The sequence below is a fragment of the Leptodactylus fuscus genome, chromosome 1 (genome assembly GCF_031893055.1).
Source record: "Leptodactylus fuscus isolate aLepFus1 chromosome 1, aLepFus1.hap2, whole genome shotgun sequence".
In the NCBI taxonomy this organism is placed as follows: Eukaryota; Metazoa; Chordata; class Amphibia; order Anura; family Leptodactylidae; genus Leptodactylus; species Leptodactylus fuscus.
In genome coordinates, this window is record NC_134265.1 from 241,049,413 (window position 1) to 241,070,708 (window position 21,296).

A 21,296-nucleotide genomic window follows, 5' to 3' on the forward strand; every position below is an offset into this window, starting at 1 on the left:
TCTTCTAGACCATTGTTATTCAAGTCTTTGTTACATCATCAAATACTAAGGTCATCTACTGCCACATGTGCTAGAGCAGTGATGGCGAACCTATGGCATGCGTGCCAGAGAGGGCACACAGAGCCCTCTATGCTGGCACGCGTGCGGTTGCCCTGAACGCTCACTAACGGGGAATCCGGTACAGTATTCCCCGTTAGTGAGCAATCACTGCCTTCAGCTGCTTGTGCAAATGCACATCCAGCTGAAAGCTGTCAGTGTAGGCCATGCATACCGCGCGGCCTACTCTGACTACAGAGTGGGACCTTTGCATCGGCGCGGGCGTGATGATGTAAGTTATTAGCGCCCGCAGTGAACAGAAGAGATGATGCTCGGCAGATCTTCAGGTAAGTATATTTGTGTGTGTAGTGTCTGGGGAGGGGGCTACTGTGGACCATTTCATGTTGTGTCGGAGGGGGCTACTGTGGACCATTTCATGTTGTGTCAGAGGGGGCTACTGTGGACCATTTCATGTTGTGTCAGAGGGGGCTACTGTGGACCATTTCATGTTGTGTCGGAGGGGGTTACTGTGGACTTTTCATGCTGTGTTGGGAGGGGGCTACTGTGGAACATTTCATGACCTACATGTCGGGTTTTGCTGTCCGCTTGAAAAGTCAGACATCTTTTGGAACGGACACTTAAGGACAGGCGCAGAGTGTAAAACAACGCACCTGATCTCCATTTAAATGAATGAAAAATGTCACGGACACAGCTAGTGTCCGATGCTAATGTCCGCACAGGATTTTGAATGGACATTAGCAGCAGACACTAGCTGTCGGACAATGACGGTAGTGTGAATGCTCCCTTAGTGTTCTTCCTTTAAAGAAACAGTTGCAGAACACAGTAGTTCAGACAGAAGAATGCTATTAAACACTCCAAGACATAATCTGAACTTTAGACTAGACTGTCCTCTGTGGCAAGTAAGTGCTTTATTTGTGATGAATCTATGCCTAGGGTCTCCCATAGATTCTGCTGTAATATAGGTCAATATAATTTGTGGTGGATATGATAAAGAATATGACACATATGGTGGCCCACACTTAACAATATTACAGGTTATGGACTCTAGATTTTAAGGATACATTGATCCAGGGTTTTTATACTGACTGCTGGATTGGAGTCGGGAAGGAATTTTTTCCCCTGAAATGGGGCAATTGGCATGAGCCTCATGGAGTTTTTTTGCCTTCCCCTGGATCAACACTGTAAGGACTGTAGGGTTATAGGTTGGACTTGATGGACTCATGTCTTCATCCAACCTCATCTACTATGTAACTATGTAATTTACCCTATTCTTGGCTATGCCCACTTTCAGAAAAGTAGTCAGTCCAGCACAAAAATTCCATTTTCAACTATTTTAGATGCAAGTGGTGGTAAATATTCTTAAGTTGCTGATGTATGACAATTTTACGCTGCAAGCATGATGTAAAGGATTTGAGAAATCCCATCGAAGTGAGTTTAAGGAGTTACTACAGCAATACATTACAGTATAAACTTCTCTCCTGCCACAGATCAAATATGATAATTACATATGTCATATGTGTCTTTACAAAAATATACCAAATGACGACAGTACAGGTGGTTAATGTAATGATAATTTACCTTGTAATGAGTCATGCGATTTCTGCTGCCATTGGTCCATTTGTATCTGCCTAGAATTTAAGAGAACCCGTCTTATGTTAGCCAAGCATTGCCTGGGACCTCTGTACGGTAAGAAGGAGACTAAGGGTGAGTTGAGTTTCTTACTGCTTTCCAGTCTTTAATCCTGGGTAGGACACTGCTGAATTTTATCTGATTTGTAGTTTGCACAGTTTTGATGCAGTTTTGATTTGATTATTGATCACTGACAGTATATTGTATGAACTATGTTTAATAAAATACATTTCCGCCAAATGGGTCCTTGTCACTGACAATTTAGAACTGTGGGGGGATAATGTTAAAGGATTGTAAGTAACACTGAGAGCCGTAGACTGAACTTAGTCTGAAGTTCAAGACAGGTGAGATAAATTTATATTGTATATTTATTTAGCTAGAAATTAATTGTCTAAGACCAGAGGTGAGACTATAGAGGGTGCCGACGTAGCAGTCACAACTGGGCCCGGGTGTCTGAGAGATCTTCTGCTATATAAGAAGACATCAGTATTATAATTTGCACTTGCTTGGTGGGAGCCCTGTTACAGATTTTGCATAGGTTCAGGCCTGATCTGCCACATAAGATGATATTAGTATCATGAATTTCACTTGGCAGGTGAGGACCCTCTTACAGATTTTACAATGACATCCAGAAGTTCCTAGTTGGATACATAGTTACTAAGGCTTGGTGCTGCAATTTGCTGTACATGAGGCATCTGGACATAATGCACTTTAGTTACATGAGTCACTGAGGATAGATTCACACCACTGTTTGTAGGTCTGCACTGATTGTCAAAGGATCATAAAAATGGACATTAGACCTGCTAGATTGATGGTTACAAATGGAAAACTTCCGGTTTGTATCTGTTGTCACTGACTTTAAAGTTAAAATAAAGGAATGATATCTTTTATATATGCTTTCTGAATTTCAGCTAGAAGAGACCCTGTTTTCATTTTACCATACCAGCCAGTTCCATTTGTAACCTTCAGTCTGGCAACTTTAATGTCTATTTTCATGGTGCTTTAATGGATTAAAACAACAGATGTAAAATGATACTATGACCCTAAGTGTGGGAATTTAGTGGGCATGCTCTGTGACATGTTCAGCGCATACTTTACAGGGAAGAGGAGAAGCTGAGCTATTGTTAATGGTACTGTTAATTGTTCTGTTTTATCTGCCTCTAATTATTATAATATAGGTGTTACCTATCATTGTGATTCTCTGTATGGTGCTGAAAATGAATCTCTACAGAACAGGAGGTGACTGCCTATTATAAGGATCAGTGTACAAACTGCAATATTTACAAAATCTAACGATGAATTGAGGAATCTGAACTACTTAGAATTAGTCAGTTGAAGAGAATAGCATACCTACTGTATACCTACTATATGCCTACTGTATACCTACTGTACCTGTGATGTGGAAGCTGAAACATACTGGTGCAAGATGTTATTTGAATACGTCAATCAAAAATCCTGTTTCCTCTGTCATTTCTGTAAATTGTCAAGATATCTGTGTGTTTCCAAACATATTGTTCTACTAATAACCACACTGCCTTTTTTAGGTGTCGGAGTAAAATGAAAATATTAGCCGTCATTGTTTACCTCTTTGGAGCATCTCAAGCTATTCCAGTAAGTATATAAAGCAGAAAAGCGTGCCTATGTGTGAGATAAAAGTAAGTAGCCTAGAGAAAGCACTGACATAAACCCCACTGACCTGTTGTATTAGGCTTTTAAGCCAGTAGGAAATACATAAAAAAATTGTCCAAGTATTTCTTTACTGTTTATAGTCCTAAATAACCTTTTGCAATTTCTTTATAACTTTTCTAAACCAATGTCTCTTCTCTTTGCAGTTGGTTGCACAGCGTCTTCTTTCTGCAAGCAATAGCAATGAGGTTTGTCTGAATCACGTGTCTGGATTTATTTAGCATTTTAGATTTAGCGAATAAATTTCTTTTGAAGAATGAAATCATGATTAATATTCTCAATTCTATTTAGGTGCTACTTGGGGTGGTTAATCCTAACATTCCTCAGGTATAGTATGAAATTTACCCTTGTCACTCTGATGTTTGATACAAGACAATGCATATATGCTACAACCAGTATCTCTGTTCAGGGATTTGTTCCTTTATATTTTCTATGTACATATCTTTGGGTATAATATTGCATCAATTTACAGGTTTTATATAGAATTACTCCATATTATGTATTTGTACTGATCCTAAATTACAACCCAAATTATATTTTTTGTTGCTCTGTCTGAACACAGCTCTATTACCTCTCCTCTGTAATTGAACTTCCACCACATCCATCTCCTGCACCTTGTTTCCCTCTGTCCATCAAGTAGTTAATCTTAGCCTTGCCTGTGTGATTGACAGCCTACCTTCCTATCAAGTCTGGGGCAGGTCTTGGACTTTCTATATACAGGTCATCAGCCCACACAGGTTTGCTGGCGTTTGTGACTCTGTCCTGAGAGTTTGTCCTTGCTGGATGAAAAAGTGGTGCAAGTTTGGCAGTTTTAGATTAAAATAACAAACACCTTATGGACCCCATTATACACAATGGAGTCTCTAAGGCACCATTGGTGTCCGTTGTTTTAGTGCTCCATGTGTCCCTTGTTCTGGTTCTCTGACGGACCATAACAAAAGACACCCGAGCACAGATTTCTGCAAGGTGCAGTATAGATTTTTAACATATTAGTGAATAACAGCAAAATCCTGCCTGAGTTCTGTATTAGGGTTTTGGGGAGTCTGAGCTCTTGTTGTACTTGATGTTTGCGGTATATATATATATATATATATATATATATATATATATATATATTGTGTACACCTTAGGCTATTATTTTAAATGTATTTTGTATATGAATCTGAGATTGAACATGAGTTTTGGGTACAAATATGTGTTTTAGTGCATTTTTTTCAAAAAAATATTTGTTTGTTTACAAAGTTGCATGAAGGTGGATGTGGCTATTGATGACTCATTAAGACATTTGTAATCTTCAGATTATCTGCTTTCCAAAAATATATAGGGCTTAGGGGTTCACTTACTTTTCATGGTGTATAATCCTTACATTTTATAGGATACTTTTTTAACACTTCCAGCTTCAAAGCAGATTTTTGTTCCTTTCAGTTCTGGTGATTTTCTGAAGACACGTGCATGCAGGTGCAGACTATAGTGATATGTATGAACTCTGCACATGTTGAACTCTTATTTTTAGGAGGTTTAGTGCATATAATTTTTTGTTTGGTTTCCGCTTTTAGCAACGAAGGGAGCATTCACACGGAGTAACGCCGGGCGTGTATTACAGCTGTACACGCCAGCGCTACGTCAGGCTGTCGAACACTTCCCATTCACTTCAATGGGAGCGCTCGTAACGGCGGCGTTACAAGCACTCCCATTGAAGTGAATGGGAAGTGTTCGGCAGCCTGCCGTAGCGCCAGCGTGTACAGCTGTAATACACGCTCGGCGCTACTCCGTGTGAATGTTCCCTAATATACATTTATTTGCATTTTTTCATAAAACATTCACTTTAAATCAAAATTACATGAAGGTGCCTGTTCGTATACAGTACCAAGTGGCATTGAAACAATGCTGCAGGTGTCTACTTTAAGAAAATATATAGGTATGGGGGGGGGTTGGATGCTTTTTTAATGTTGCAATTTAGGTTTTATTTGTCCATCTCAAAACTGTGAAAATTGCTCTGGCTACTGGAGGTGCAAAATTTCCAGAGACCCTTGGCAGTGAAAGGGTTAAAGCTGACCTACAGCAGTGAAAAAATATGGCTGGGTTGCTATGGAAACCTGGAGTAAAGCTATGATGTGTGATACTGTGTGCTGAGCTGTGTATAAAATCCTCTGATAAGATAAGATAATCTTTTAATAGTCCCTCAGTGGGGAAATTTCAGTATGTTACAGCAGCATAGTAATACAGATACAGGATAATACACAATAATATGTTACTGAAGCAGACACACATAAGCTGAGAAGAGAAAAATATACTAGGAGTCCATAGCAGCTAAGGAACGGAAGAGAAAGAAGGAAGGCTTCATAGTCATAATCATTAGTTTTCTGTGCGGAGTGATCTTCGCTTGGTCTGATGTAGATTATACAGCCTGGTCGCGGTTGGAAGGAAGGACCTGATGTGTGATATTGTGTGCTGAGCTGTGTATCTAATCCTCCGACGTGTGATGCTGTGTGGTGAGCTGTGTATCTTAGCCTCTGATGTGTGATAGTGTGTGCTGAGCTGTGTATCTACTTTCTTCACAGGCTGGTGCCATGAATCTATTTGTGCCTGGTATGTATCAGACACAACTTCAGCAGAAGATGGCAGGACTGCCACAAATCCCATTTAATGCACATACTTTGCCGAATGGTCAACTTCCAAATCAGGTATCTTTTTTGGAAAAACTCCAACCAGCATCTGGCACTAATATAGGATGCCTTCTACTACATTCTTTTATTATTGTAATATTGTAATATTTCACAAATAATATTAATAGAGCTAATATTATCGCTTATAGGGAACTGGTCATGTATTTTATTTCAGCTTGATTTTTCTCAAGTGTTTTAGCTGAAAAGCCATATTGAGGATAAACATGTCCTTATTGCTTGTCAATCAGAGGCTAAGGCATGACAGTGATGAAGCATATACAGGCTTACATTTGTGTCCAGTCTATAGAGTTGTTATTCTAGGTCTCCATCAGTACTACGAAGATGGCTGCTTTTTCAATCTTAGGGTCCATTCACATGGAGGAAAATGGTGAGGAATTTGGGGTGGAATTTTCCACGCTGAAAAAAAAGCCTCCCATTGATTTCAATGGGTTCTGCTAGCTTTTTTTCCAATAGTGGAATTTTCCGCTAGTGGACCCTAACTGGAAAACACGGAGCAGTGGGGTGTAAAATAAAAAAAAAAGGATACTCATATATATGGTCTTTCATGTCAGTTCCATCCTGTATTACTCTACATATTATGCTCTGGGATGTGAAGAAACCCCAGAGTATAATGCAGTGTCCATATTTAGATCTCCATTTGTTTGGTTTTGTATAAGTTGGTTGGGCCAATTTCTGGCTCAGACGGTTAGCTCGACTTTTTCAATTACTTTTTTATTTGTGTGAAAATTTTGCTACACCTGTACAGTACAAATAGATGTGTTAGACATGATCAGGATAATGTATATACAGATTTAGCAGAGTTAACCTGACCAGTGTGATATCTTATCAAAAAACAATGAAAAGTCAATGGAAAAAAAAACACTTTAGTTGTCTCCTGTAATAAGATATCGCACTGCATCAGTTTAACCAGTTGTGGAAGTTCAGGTTATCTCTGTTACATCTATAATGTGGAAATCCAAGTCTGGGGTGCAGATATATGGGGTGCAGAGGTGGCAATAGCTACTCACCCTGCAGCCTGAGAGGGCCAAGAGGCCTCTTTAAATCATAAAAAGACACCACTATGATAGACATAGTAAGTTGGAGCCCCATGACAGACTTGCACTGAAGCCGAGGCACTACAGCTCTGCCGTGTATGAACCCTACCTGTATAATTCTTAATGAAAGTGTTCATGTCTGATGTTAAAATAAGTCCAGCTCTCTCATTCTTTATCCCTTTAGGTGAGTAAACTTTCAGAATGATTATGCAGCCATTCTGATAAGAGGTTTCACAATATGTATAGTTTAATAATGTATGCAGTTTTACTACTGTATATCACCTTGAAACAGATCTCAGAAGGCGATAGTGGGTGGCTTTGGAAAGTGTGGTCAAGTTATTATAATATGGGACTTTTAGGTAAAGGCACCACGGGACGTCCCACAGCAATAAAGCGCAGCGGGAACAAATCACGGTTCTTCGCGCAGTGCATTAGACACAAAGTTCACAGAGTTTTCCTCCACAAACTTTCTGTTACAATTATATCTATGGGGAAACCGCCAGCGTTTCCATAGATATAATTGACATGCTGCGATTTCCAACGCTGGTTTTTATCACAATGTGGTCATGGGATTTGCTAGAATCCCAACCACTTTACACTTACTGTAAAACGCCCAATTTTTCCCACAGCGTTTCCACTGCAGGCACATCACGGCGTTTCTGTCCCCAGGGACCCCAGCCTAAATGGGTTTTTCAGGCTTATTAATTGATGACCTAGCCTCAGGGTCTTGAATATAGGCAGAGGGTCTGGCACCTGGACCCCTGCCGATCAGCTGTTTGAAGAGACTTCAGGTGAACATTGCACCTTTGTAACAGTAAACCATGCACAGCCAATAGATTTGCATAGTGGCTATACTTGTTATTGCAGTTCACCCAATTCATTTGAGACTGAGCTGTGAAAAATCCATGTGATCGATGAACGTGATGTTACATGGTCTGTAAAGTGGCTGCCACTTTAAACAGCTGATCTGCAGGAATCCTACTGATCTTCAATTGGTGACTTATAAAAAAGGGTACGACAGTAATAACAATGGCAGTAACACCCCCTTAAAGCAGGTATTTCATATTTTAAAAGGGCTTTATCAGCAAAATGTTGCTGTATGAGCCCACATATTTAAAAGGGCTATTCAGGCACCGCTAATCTTATTTTAAACCTCGCTCCCGTTTTAAAATAAAACTATAAAAACATATATGTAAATCATACCTTTGCATGCACAGGGGGCGGTTGTGCACGATCCGACGTCATCTTTGGTCCCACCTTCCTCTTCTTTCCAGGACAGGAGGACGTCGCTGGAAGAAGAAAGAAGAGGAAGGCGGGACCAAAGATGACATCGGATCATGCACAACCGCCCCCTGTGCATGCTAAGGTATGATTTACATATATGTGTTTATAGTTTTATTTGAAAATGGGCAGGGGGTTTAAAATAAGATTAGCGCTGCCTGAATAGCCTTTTTAAAGGCTATTCACGAATATGTGGGGCTCTATAACCATAATTTTGCTGATAGAGCCCCTTTAACTTCTAAATGTTTTGGGGCAAAGGACAGTGTTCTGGCCAATAGGTTTAGTACTTAGAAAGAGTGAAACATGCCAATTGCCAATGCCAAATCCCACTTTTAACATTATATTGTGACAATTGTAAAACATGTTTTTATTTTGTGCATGCAGATGATGTCTTATGTGGTTCCATATGGAATACCTCAAAAGCAAGGACAGGTAATACGCACAGATAATCGTATAAAACCTTATTTTGTCTGTCAAGTATGATGGTTTACTTACTACAGTGGAAATACTTTCATAATAATATGCAGTATGTGATTTTATGTTAATTTTTGGTAGAGCTGTGTATAATTAACATTTCTATAATTGGTAGAGATATAGCAATTTAAGAGGTTATAGATTTAAGAGGTTAAAGATACTTTCTTGCCATTGTATCTTCTATTTGCAGAGCCTTTTGGTTAATACTGGTTATATTTGGGGTGGAAATGTGATAATTTGCCTGAAATTAGAAAGGGTTATCATATACCACACTGTAAGTAGGCATTCTGGTCTGAAAAATAGGGCTCTGCCTGCCACTTAGAAAGCCTGCTAGCTAAGGGGGTATCTGAGCTGGCACTGAGGGTCTGTGGCTAATGGTAGAAGGGCAACCTAAAGAGATACTACATACTCTGATGAAGCTTTATAAATACTGAATTGTACATTCTACTTTGGTTTTATATAGATGCAGATCGTTCCCCTATACCCAGCACATCAGCAACCCGCTCAAGTTTTACCAAAACAATTAGGCAATGAGCCTCCAATAGAACAGGTAATACAACTATGTGCTACAATAACAACAGTAGGGCATGTTACAAGCTAAAGATAATTTTTTTTTTTCAGTTTCTGATGGATTTGAAATACTGTACATGCATCAAAAACAGTTAAAGGGGTTTTCTGGGATTACAATATTAATGGTGTATCCTGATATTCAGCATCCATCTTGCTGGGTATTGCAGATTCACCCCATTTAAACAGCTGGTACAGAAGGAAAATTCCTGTCCATATGCCTTATTAGGACATATCTCAAAAACAAAAGGGAATATGGACACCGAGCAAACCGTAGTGTAGTATTTTTCTAAGAATTTGGATTATGTGACAGAGGAATGACGTTCACCTTGAGGGGTTGTGAGCCCAATTCACAACTCTGAAATCACAATATGAGATAACCGGAGGGCTTCTCTTCAACTAGGGCAGCAATGTTCCTAACACCACACGGGTGTAAAATTATGAAGTATAAAGGACCAGCGAACCAGATTGAGTGGTAAATCTGGCATAGAGGAACTGCGCTCTTCTTAATACCGTATATACTCGAGTATAAGCCGACCCGAGTATAAGCCGACCCCCCTAATTTTACCACAAAAAACTGGGAAAACTTATTGACTCGAGTATAAGCCTAGGGGGAAAATGCAGCAGCTACTGGAAAATTTCAAAAATTAAAATGGTCGGAGTTTTTGGGTGCAGTAGTTGCTGGGGAAGGGGAGGGGGTGTTTTGTTTGTCTGTCTGCCCCTTCCCTGAGCTTGAGGACTGGGTTTTTTTCCCCCACTTGGAATTCAGCCTGGCTGAATATAGGGTATCTACAGTGCTCCTATTAACCCCTTCCCGACGGAACAGGAGCACTGCAGATGCCCTATATTTAGCCTGGCTATAGTCAGACTGAATTCCAAGTGGGGGGAAAAAAACAGTCTCAGGGAAGGGGCAGTTAGACAACTTTTTTTTCTAGCTACGGCGTGTACCGTACAGGAAAAATATTTTTATAGATTGTTAGAGCGGGCGTTTTCGGACACAGGGATACCTAACGTGTATGTGTTTCACAGTATTACTTTTATATGTGTTCTAGGGAAAGGGGGGGGTGATTAGAATTTTTTATACTTTATTTTTTTACTTAATTTTTTTTTTTGTTGTTGCATTTATTAGACCCTCTAGGGGTCTTGAACCCCAGGGGGTCTGATCACTAATGCAATGGATTACAATGCTAATGCATTGCAATACATTGCAAAAATTGTCATTTCTTTTGCAGGCTGCATAGAGCAGCCTGCAAAAGAAAAGCACTGCAGCCTTTACAGAGGTGCTGAGGGGAATCCCCGGCTGCCGGAGCTGAAGGGGAACTGTGTTCGGTCACCTGCAAAAGTGATGAGGGGAATCCCCGGCAGACTCGGCTGCCTGGATTTCCCCTCAGCGCTTCTGCTGGCCTTAGTTTCCCTTCAAATCCGACAGCCGAGGTCTTCAGGTCTGCGCTCCTGCCGGGGATCTCTCTTTCAGCTCCGGCGGCGGATTTCTTCCTTCAGGTACGTGCTCCTGCCGGGGATCCCCCCTTCAGCTCCGGCGGCCGGGGATCTCCCTCAGCGCTTCATTGCCACATTTGAGAGAGCGGTCGCGTCCGCTCCCTCCTCTCTCCAGGGGAATGGCGGCGCCTGCCGCTTCCCTGCAGTTAAGGGCATCTCCACTGTAACTCCGCTATTACCACCGTAAGAGTTACAGTGGAGGTGCTGATTCTAATGGCGACGGCTCTGGAACAGAGCGATCGCCATTATAGCTACAGACTACGCAGCTACCGTAGTTACAGCCCGGCATCCAGACGCCGGGGCGGGTGCCGGGCCCGCAGCATCGCCATGGCGATGCTGTTATTTCAAACTACAGAAGTACTTACAGTACTTCTGCTAGAAGGCCCCGGTACTTCTGCCAGGAGCGTGGGGCGATGCTGCGGCCCGGCACCCGCCTTCGTGTCTGTATGCTGGGTCTGTAACTATGGTATTACCGTAATGACCCAAATATAAGCCGAGGCAGACTTTTTCAGCCCAAAAACTGGGCTGAAAAACTCGGCTTATACTCGAGTATATACGGGTAATTGGATAATACGGTTTTATTGGCAACGAACTCACACACAACGTGTTTCGGGCGTCAGACCACGCCCTTCTTCAGGTGCAATAGTTTCAGAGTGATATGGAGGTCTGAAGAACCAGAAGGCAGCGATTGGCGGAAGTCAGTAGATGGCAGCAGTACACCAAAGAGTAGTTATTGTCCATATTTTATCCTTCAGGTCTTCGGATGCCTCATTCCTCAGGTCAATGGAGAAGCAATCCTACCTTCAAGTGGTCTTCAGCTTCCAACAAAGAACCCAGATGACCCTTTGTTGTTAGATGAGAAACCTACACCAGTTCCAAACAACCAGGAATATAAGGTACATATCACTGTCATGAGAAACTCATCTGAATAAAGGAAATTGATAATGTAACATGAAATGAATGAAGTACTGAACTGTATCACCTTTCCCTTTACATTCTAGTATCTTCTGATTATCTAACCTGTACTTTATTTTGTTAGGTTACTCCTGAAGTTATGAGAGCTCCATAATATTATCTAACTTGGAATCTTTCTCGGTAAGTTAGAGCCCTCATGTATTAGCTGCACATTCATATATGGGATATAACATACTGTATATCAAACATGTATATTTACAACTACTACGTTGACCAATGTGTTACCATGTTTCCCCCCAAAATAAGACAGTGTCTTATATTAAATTCTGGTCCTAAAGATAAGACATGTCTTATTTTTGGGGATGTCTTGTGGAGTGGGGGACTGCTGGTTTTAGGTGGTGGAGTAGGTTAGGGGAGGGGGGGGGATGTATGCCACTTACCTTTCCCATCTTTGTAGCAGCACTGGTACTGCTGTTGGTCGCGGTGGTGGAATTGGTGAGCGGGGCTTAGTAAGGCTTCCGGCAGTTGCACCACAGAGCCTCACTTTGCGGGCATTGCAGCCAGCTGAACACTGTGTGCGGTGCTTCGTGTGCACAGGAAAGCCAGCTGCTGCCTCTGCCACGTTGTAACCATTGTTCCTGCTGCTGTGGGATGAGCTGGGAGAGTGGACCCCCCCCCCCCCCCGCCGCATATGATGTTTACTGTAGTGTATGCACAGTGGGCATCTCCCAACTCATCCTACAGCAGCAGAAACAGTGGATACAACGTAGCAGAGGCACAGTGTTCAGCCAGGTATAATGTGTTTTGGGGATGTCTTACTTTCGGGGGAGTGCCTTATATTAGGCAATTCAACAAAACCTCAACCATGTCTTACTTTTGAGGGATGACTTATTTTCGGGGAAAAACTGTATCACTTAGATCAATATGGGTTAATATGAACAAGGAAAATTTTAAAGGATAATTTCCCAATGTAAAAATGCAAGTGGTTGCCCAATATGGTTAACTCATTGATAGAAGGAAACCTCAGTGGCTGTCAACTGGGCCCCCATTCTCTAACAACCACAAATAAGCTATGTCTAGAAGAAGCTCTATGAGGCAGCTCATTTCTAGTGCCGAGCTGCCTGCAAGTAAAATGGAGCCATACACAGCTTCAATTTAAGTAAATAGGAAACCATTAATTGTGACTTTGTATTAAGTAAATTATAAGCTGTGTGCTTACATTACACTGCAATCCTATAGTTAGGTGGCCACACACTCTCCATTAATTTGTATACAAGTCATGACTCAATCTTTACACAAGGGCTTGCTTTGACTTCCATAGAAATGTACATTTTTACATTTTCCATACATTACCTACCTGGATGCAGTAGAAAGTGGATCAGTAGTTGGATTGAGGGTCTTGGACATAGGTTTCCAGGACCAAAGGTAGAAGACACATATAATGATATTTGTGCCATATCCTGCACCTATACAATACATGTCTGAGATTGGAATACCACTTTATAACCGTCGTCACACTTTATTGTTATCTTCCTTTGTCAGTACGTCTATGTTAATAGAATTTGTCAGTTTTATCTAATGTTTTTCATTATTGTGAATTTTAAGTTTTTAGATAAGGCAGACAATTTACCGAATGCATTGAACTTTGTGGTAATACTAGTTATGTCTCCATAAAATGCAGTAGATATATGGTTAAAACATACTAAATCTAGTAAAAAGAAAGTATATTTTCTACAGGTGAGAAGACCTAAAGAAGAGCTCAAAGTTTCCCCGCAAGGTTTCATGTGCCATCACCAAACAAGAACCTGCATTAATCTTACATTAGAGGAACTTTAATCCTGGTGTTATCCCTCTTATCATATATCCAATTTTTATTTTACAAGTATCTCCCCCTGTTCTTTCTTATTGAATGTTGCTTATTAAAATAGTATCTGAGCAAATTAACTTTTGTTGCCATCATTCATTCAGAAATATTTGTATGCTGGTATATTAGTTACTTACAGTACATATATATATATATACAGTCCTATGAAAAAGTTTGGGCACCCCTAATAATTTTAATCATTTTTAGTTCTAAATATTTTGGTGTTTGCAGCAGCCATTTTAGTTTGATATATCTAATAACTGATAGACACAGTAATATTTCATGATTGAAATGAGGTTTATTGTACTAACAGAAAATATGCAATATGCATTAAACCAAAATTTGACCGGTGCAAAAGTATGGGCACCTCAACAGAAAAGTGACATTAATATTTAGTAGATCCTCCTTTTGCACAGATAACATCCTCTAGTCGCTTCCTGTAGCTTTTAATCAGTTCCTGGATCCTGGATGAAGGGATTTTGGACCATTCCTCTTTACAAAATAATTCAAGTTCAGTTAAGTTTGATGGTCGCCGAGCATGGGCAGACTGCTCTCAAATGATCTGAAAACAAAGATTGTTCAACACAGTTGTTCAGGGGAAGGATACAAAAAGTTGTCTCAGAGATTTAACCTGTCAGTTTCCACTGTGAGGAACATAGTAAGGAAATGGAAGACCACAGGGACAGTTCTTGTTAAGCCCAGAAGTGGCAGGCCAAGAAAAATATCAGAAAGGCAGAGAAGGAGAATGGTGAGAACAGTCAAGGACAATCCACAGACCACCTCCAAAGAGCTGCAGCATCATCTTGCTGCAGATGGTGTCACTGTGCATCGGTCAACAATACAGCACACTTTGCACAAGGAGAAGCTGTATGGGAGAGTGATGAGAAAGAAGCCGTTTCTGCAAGCACGCCACAAACAGAGTCGCCTGAGGTATGCAAAAGCACATTTGGTCAAGCCAGCTTCATTTTGGAAGAAGGTCCTGTGGACTGATGAAACAAAGATTGAGTTGTTTGGTCATACAAAAAGGCGTTATGTGTCCAAAAAAACAGCATTCCAAGAAAAACACTTGCTACCCACTGTAAAATTTGGTGGAGGTTCCATGATGCTTTGGGGCTGTGTGGCCAATGCCGGCACCGGGAATCTTGTTAAAGTTGAGGGTCGCATGGATTCCACTCAGTATCAGCAGATTCTTGAGAATAATGTTCAAGAATCAGTGACGAAGTTGAAGTTACGCCAGGGATGGATATTTCAGCAAGACAATGATCCAAAACACCGCTCCAAATCGACTCAGGCATTCATGCAGAGGAACAATTACAATGTTCTGGAATGGCCATCCCAGTCCCCAGACTTGAATATCATTGAACATCTGTGGGATGATTTGAAGCGGGCTGTCCATGCTCGGCGACCATCAAACTTAACTGAACTTCAATTGCTTTGTAAAGAGGAATGGTCCAAAATCCCTTCATCCAGGATCCAGGAACTGAATAAAAGCTACAGGAAGCGACTAGAGGCTGTTATCTTTACAAAAGGAGGATCTACTAAATATTAATGTCACTTTTCTGTTGAGGTGCCCATACTTTTGCACCGGTCAAATTTTGGTTTAATGCATATTGCACATTTTCTGTTAGTACAATAAACCTCATTTCAATCCAGAAATATTACTGTGTCCATCAGTTATTAGATATATCAAACTGAAATGGCTGTTGCAAACACCAAAATATTTAGAACTAAAAATGATTAAGATTAATAGGGGTGCCCAAACTTTTTCATAGGACTATATATATATATATATATATATATATATATATATATATATATATATATAATCTTCAGAAGAATACATTTCCTGCATCCTTACCATAAAATTCAGCATCAGAAGTTTACAAAAGAACATCTAAAGAAACCTGATGCATTTTGGAAACAGGTACTATGGCCCCATGAGTTTAAAATAGAACTCTTTGGCCACAATGATCAAAGGTATGTTTGGAGAAATAAGGGCGCAGAATTTTACGAAAAGAACATCTCTCCAACCAATAAGCATGGTGGTGGATCAATCTTGCTTTGGGGTTGTGTTGCAGCCAATGGCACGGGAAACATTTCATGAGTAGAGGGAAGAATGAATTCAACGAAATTTAAGCAAATTCTTGAAGCAAACAAACATAACAGCATCTATAAAAAAGCTGAAACTGAAAAGAGTATGGCTTCTACAAATGGATAATGATCCTAAACACACGTCAAAATCCACCATAAACTACCTAAAAAGGCACAAGCTGAAGGTTTTACCATGACCCTCACAGTCCCCGATCTAAAAAGCATTGAAAATCTGTAGCTAGACCTCAAAAGAGCAGTACATGCAAGTCGACCCAGGAATCTCACAGAACTGGAAGACTTTTCTAAGAAAGAATGAATGAAAAGCCCTCAAACAAGAATTGAAAGACTCTTGGCTGGCTACAAAATGTATTTACAGGCTACGATACTTGCCTAGGGGGTGCAATTAGGTACTAACTATGCAGGGTGCCCAAAACTTTTGCATCAGGCCATTTTCACTTTTCGTTATTTTGAAAATGTAAAATATGAAATTATTTCCAAAAAATACATTGAGGATGTGTCATTTATGTTAGGCCTTTAAGATAATTTTATCTTCAACTTGCTTAACCGTTCACAATAGCAGTCATTTTTACAGGAGTGTCCAAACTTTTGCATCCCACTGTACATCATTTTTAAAGCAGATCTACTTATGCTATCAATTTGAGCTCTGCTTTTATCCTGTGTCTGTATGACTGGCTCTTTATTCTATAGCTGAGTATAGAGGGTAAGTTGTGGATACAAATGTTTGCAACTATGGAGCTTTCATGTCATATACAAGCTATTGCTGTATATTAAGACAAAGCTAGAAATATCATCATTATATATATTTTTCATAATACAACCATATAGTGTAGCAAGAAAAAGCTACACAGGCATCCATATCTTTATTTCTGTAAGAGTGCATCATCTTTACTCCATGTGTAGATAGGATTTACTTCACTTGGGAAAAAATTAAGTACCAGTATAGGAGCTCCAACCTCCATATCATATGATCACAAATTGGTCACACTACCTTTGCCATTGTTTACACTCCAAACTATTCTCAGCTCCTACAAGCAGTCCACCTTTCAAGCGGTCCAGTCCTACCCTGTGCAACCTGGTCAATGTTTCACATCAATCAGTCTCACCATGGGAGAGTAGCAAACAACCAGTGCCATAACTAAAGTCTTGTGCTTCCTAGTGCTCCACACAATATAATACACTCCACAGTGGCCTCCCACATAGTATAATATGCTCAACAGTGACCCCACACAGTATTATATGCATCACAGTGGCCCCCACAAAGTATTATTTGCATCACAGTGGCCCCACAAAGTATTATTTGCTCCACAGTGGCCCCCCACACAGTATAATATGCTTCCCATAATGGCCCTACCCAGTATAAAATGCTCCCCCTAGAGTGCCTCCTCAAACCTCAGGGTAAAATAAGTAGAGGCCCATGGGATGTAATTAAAATAACAAACACTTATACTTACCTTTCCTCACCTCTCCTAGACTTCCTCTTTCTGTCTGGCTTTCTTCAGCATCTTCTTCAGGGCTCTTCTGGCCTGTGACTGAGGTCACAGGCCCCAGACGTCCCTGCTGGGGGCTGTGATTGGGTCATGTGTGGGATGAGTGGTCATGTGAGGAGCAGTGATGTCATTACACTGTCATTACACCCTCAGTCACAGGCTGGAAGAGCCTAAAAAAGTATGCTGGGTCATCATGTGACATGCCAGGCGCCTTGCTATTAACAATATGTATAGCGGTCGGGGAATCAGGCTTTCCCCAACCCCTATAATAGTGATCCTGGGCCCTGGCTACTTCCAACTAGTCTTGGGCCCCGTTCCCCTCCGGGCTTGGGTACGGTCACACTCCTTACAACAGAGTCAGCAAAGGAGTCAACGATTGATGCATTTCCAGAAAGGACTAGAACACTGCTTGTATAGTGACTTTCACTATTTAAAGTGCCATGAACGTATAAAGCCATGTTCACACAGCAGACACTGAAGAGTAATGTGAGGTGGTCTTCTACAAGAGCAAGATCTTCTGCAAGATCATGTAGGAAGCTGCTTTTTTCAGTATCCTGCCTCCCACTAAAAACAATGGGAGGCAGATTCCAGATGGAATTTGAAACTGATTTTGAGGCGGAATTTGTCATGTGAACTTACTGTAATACAGTAGACAATTCAATGAATGTTATACACAACACCTGAAAGTAATTCACAACTTCGGATATAACAATGAACTTTCCTTGTTCTAATCTGCTGCCCTAAACTCTGCTAATATTGTGTCTCCCCATAACTGCGTGTACAGTCGGAACAGGGCTTTAACCCTTCCCATGCAACAAGCCATAAGTTCATGAATCCTTACTTAGTCACTTTTATTCACCACAGATGTGTCCCAAATACCTAGATCTAGAAAGCGATAGTGGCACGTGTCTTGCTGTACACTCGAACTCAAGCATAGCTGTACCTGGGAACATTCCCCACTAGCAATAAAATATACAATGCCTTGCAAAAGTATTCATACCCCTTGAACCTTTTCCATTTTGTCACCTTACAACCACAAACTTTGTCCCTCAAAACAGATATAGACATAGTGAATAGACCCATTAAAATTCCATCATCACGGATAGACACGGCCGTTTTTCATGGACATTAGGTCAGTGAAAAATGGCATGGCTGTGTGCATAAGGGCTCGTTCACATCTGCACCCGGGACTCCATTCTGCAGGTTTCCTGCACAAAACAGGGCAGGAGACGGAGACCTGCAGACATCCTTCAAACCCATTCATTTGAATGGGTTTGAAAAGTGTCCGACCATGAGTGCCGGTGAGTGTTTTATGATCTCCGCGGAGAGCTCAAAACGCTCACCGGCGCTCACGGCTGGACTCGGCATGACAGGTTGAAACCTAATACGGAGTGCCGAACGCTGGTGTGAACCCAGCGTATGTCTTTATAATAGTATTGATCAGCCGATTTTGAATTTTTTTGACCTTCTTATTTATTAAATAAATAAATAAATAAAATGTAATTGTCATATAATTGTTGAGATAGTTGACAGAGTAACTACCTGTTGGAGGTTGCAAAAGACGTGAGACTGGGAAGGAGATTCACCATACAGCAAGACAATGACAAAGAATATCAAAGAATATTGATGTGTTAGAATGGCCCAGTCAAAGTCCAGACCTAAATCCCATTGAACATTTGTGGCAAGACATGAAAATTGCTGTTCACATACGCTCTTCATCTAATCTGGTTGAGCTTGAGCTGTTATGCAAAGAAGAATGGGAAAAAATCTGTCTCTAGATGTGCAAAGTTGGTACAGACAGACCCCAAAAGACTTGCAGCTGTCATTGCAGTGAAAGGTGTCTCTACAAAGTATTGATGTAGGGGCTGAATACATTTTCACGTCATACTTTTCAGATTTTTATTTGATAACATTATGAAAACCATTTATCATTTTCCTTCTACTTCACAATTATCTGTTACTTTGTGTTGGTCTATCATTTAAAATCTCAGTAAAATACATATATGTTTGTGATTGTAAGGTGATAAATTGTGAAAAAGTTTAAGGGTATGAATTCTTTTGCAAGGCACTGTACTTATAAGCATTTGACAAACAAGGTGTGCGAACTCTCTTGCCGCTACCAGATAATTACACTATTAGTTCTATGACACTAAAGGGAGAGAGCAGAATGCCTAGTTATAGTTACTCTGTCAACTATCTCAACAATGATATGACAATTACATTTTATTTATTTAATAAATAAGGTCAAAAAAATTCAAAATCGGCTGATCAGTTTCATACTATAGTAAGGACTTATGCACACGGCCACGCCATTTTTCACTGACCTAATGTCCATAAAAAAGCCTGTGTCTATCCGTGTTGATGAAATTTTAATGGGTCTATTCACATGGCACTATGTCTATATCTGTTTTGAAGAACAAAGACAGTGCATGTCAGTTTTTATTGATGACTGTGACAAACAGACAGTCAAAAAAATGGACATGTGAATAGACACATTGGATTCAATGTGCTCTCAAAATGGACATGGGACGGTCTGTTTTTAACTGTTGTGTGAATAAGCCTTAAGAGTACTGTGGATATTGGACATCGATTCCACACCACTGTTTGTTTTTGGGTTTTTTTGGGGGGGTAGCTTTTTTCTGAGTTTTAAGCTCATATAAAGTTGCCTAATGTGTTTTCCTTTATGTAAAAACTACCTGTATCCATCACTAGGGGGAGCAAACTGCCTTTGGATTTTAAAGAGCTTTCTGGTATCATTTGTATCATTAAAGGGGAAATAAAATTACCTTAATTTATCTGGTGACTTCTTGATCATGGAACTGGGGGTTTAAGTCCACAACCCTAGGTCGTTCCATTCCCTCCCGTCCACCTTGTGTAAGCAGTGTATATATTTCAAAAGATAAATAAGGGAAAGTATAAAGAATTGTGGCATTTCGCAGAATAGAGCCAAAATTTGCACATAAAGAGAGTTACAGAAAATATAATAATGACACAAAAGAAGAAAAATATTATAGTGTAGAACTTTTAGTTTTAATATTATTGCTATTATTCTAGTACAGCACTACAGTCAAGATTTATTTTAAAAAAAAATGTATAAGGGAAGCCCAAAACCTATGCTATGGCCTGTGCTTAAACTGGCTGTTCAGTTTAGGGTAAAAGTTGGCAACTGGCGGGAGATATGTTAGAAAAACCAATGGAGGATTACATATTGTACTTCCTAAAATCCCTGCCATTGGTGTTGCTGTTCCCTTCTTCTGCAACCCAATTGACATGGATATTGATCTGATGTCATCACTGTGGGCAGCAGCAGAGACTCAGCACTAGAGAGGCAGGGCTTTAGTAAGTAGAGTTTCGGCTGTTTTTTGGGGGGTTTTCTTACATACATTCCTTGCCTGCGGCCAATTTTTATCTCAAGCCAGACAACCCCTGTAACTAACATCCTACTCTGTTTGCTAGGTTACCAAGTTTCGTTTGGAAGCCAGAATCATAGAGATCCTGTAGCATTGGCTCCTAAAGTGAATATTGTAGCTAAGACAGCCTATCTGGATGATGCTTAGTTAAGTGCAGTCTGCAGCCAGTCTTTAACTGCTAAATACCCTCAAGGTTTTTCTTAGTTACAAGCCTTTGGGGATATGTAATGCTGCATACAAGTTACTACAAATTGTTCTCATATCGGTACGTATACACGTCGCTGCCAGATGGCACACCCCCAACTTTCAAAGGACAGAAAGAAGGACAGAATGTCCCCCTCCAGCTGCCCCCAGTTTAATGTCCCCCTCTAGTCACTCCCAGTTTAATTCCCCATCTAGCGACCCCCATAATTTAATGTCCCCCTCCAGCTGCCCCCAGTTTAATGTCCCCCTCTAGTCACTCCCAGTTTAATGTCCCCATCTAGCGACCCCCATAATTTAATGTCCCCCTCCAGCTGCCCCCAGTCTGATTTACTCCTCTAGCTACCACCAGTTTAATTTCACCCTTCAGCTATCCCCAGTTTAAAGTCCTCCTC

At 40.6% G+C, this 21,296-nt stretch overlaps 1 protein-coding gene across 1 annotated transcript; it reads left to right on the plus strand.

The window, feature by feature from the left end:
- The first annotated feature begins 263 nt into the window (after positions 1-263).
- ODAM (odontogenic, ameloblast associated) lies at positions 264-12,012 on the plus strand. Its single transcript, XM_075262234.1, has 9 exons — positions 264-328; positions 3,231-3,297; positions 3,519-3,560; positions 3,664-3,699; positions 5,934-6,056; positions 8,759-8,806; positions 9,312-9,398; positions 11,668-11,808; positions 11,952-12,012. The coding sequence occupies exons 1-9, from the start codon at positions 264-266 to the stop codon at positions 11,979-11,981; spliced, it is 639 nt and encodes a 212-aa protein (XP_075118335.1). The 3' UTR covers positions 11,982-12,012.
- The last annotated feature ends 9,284 nt before the right edge of the window (positions 12,013-21,296 follow it).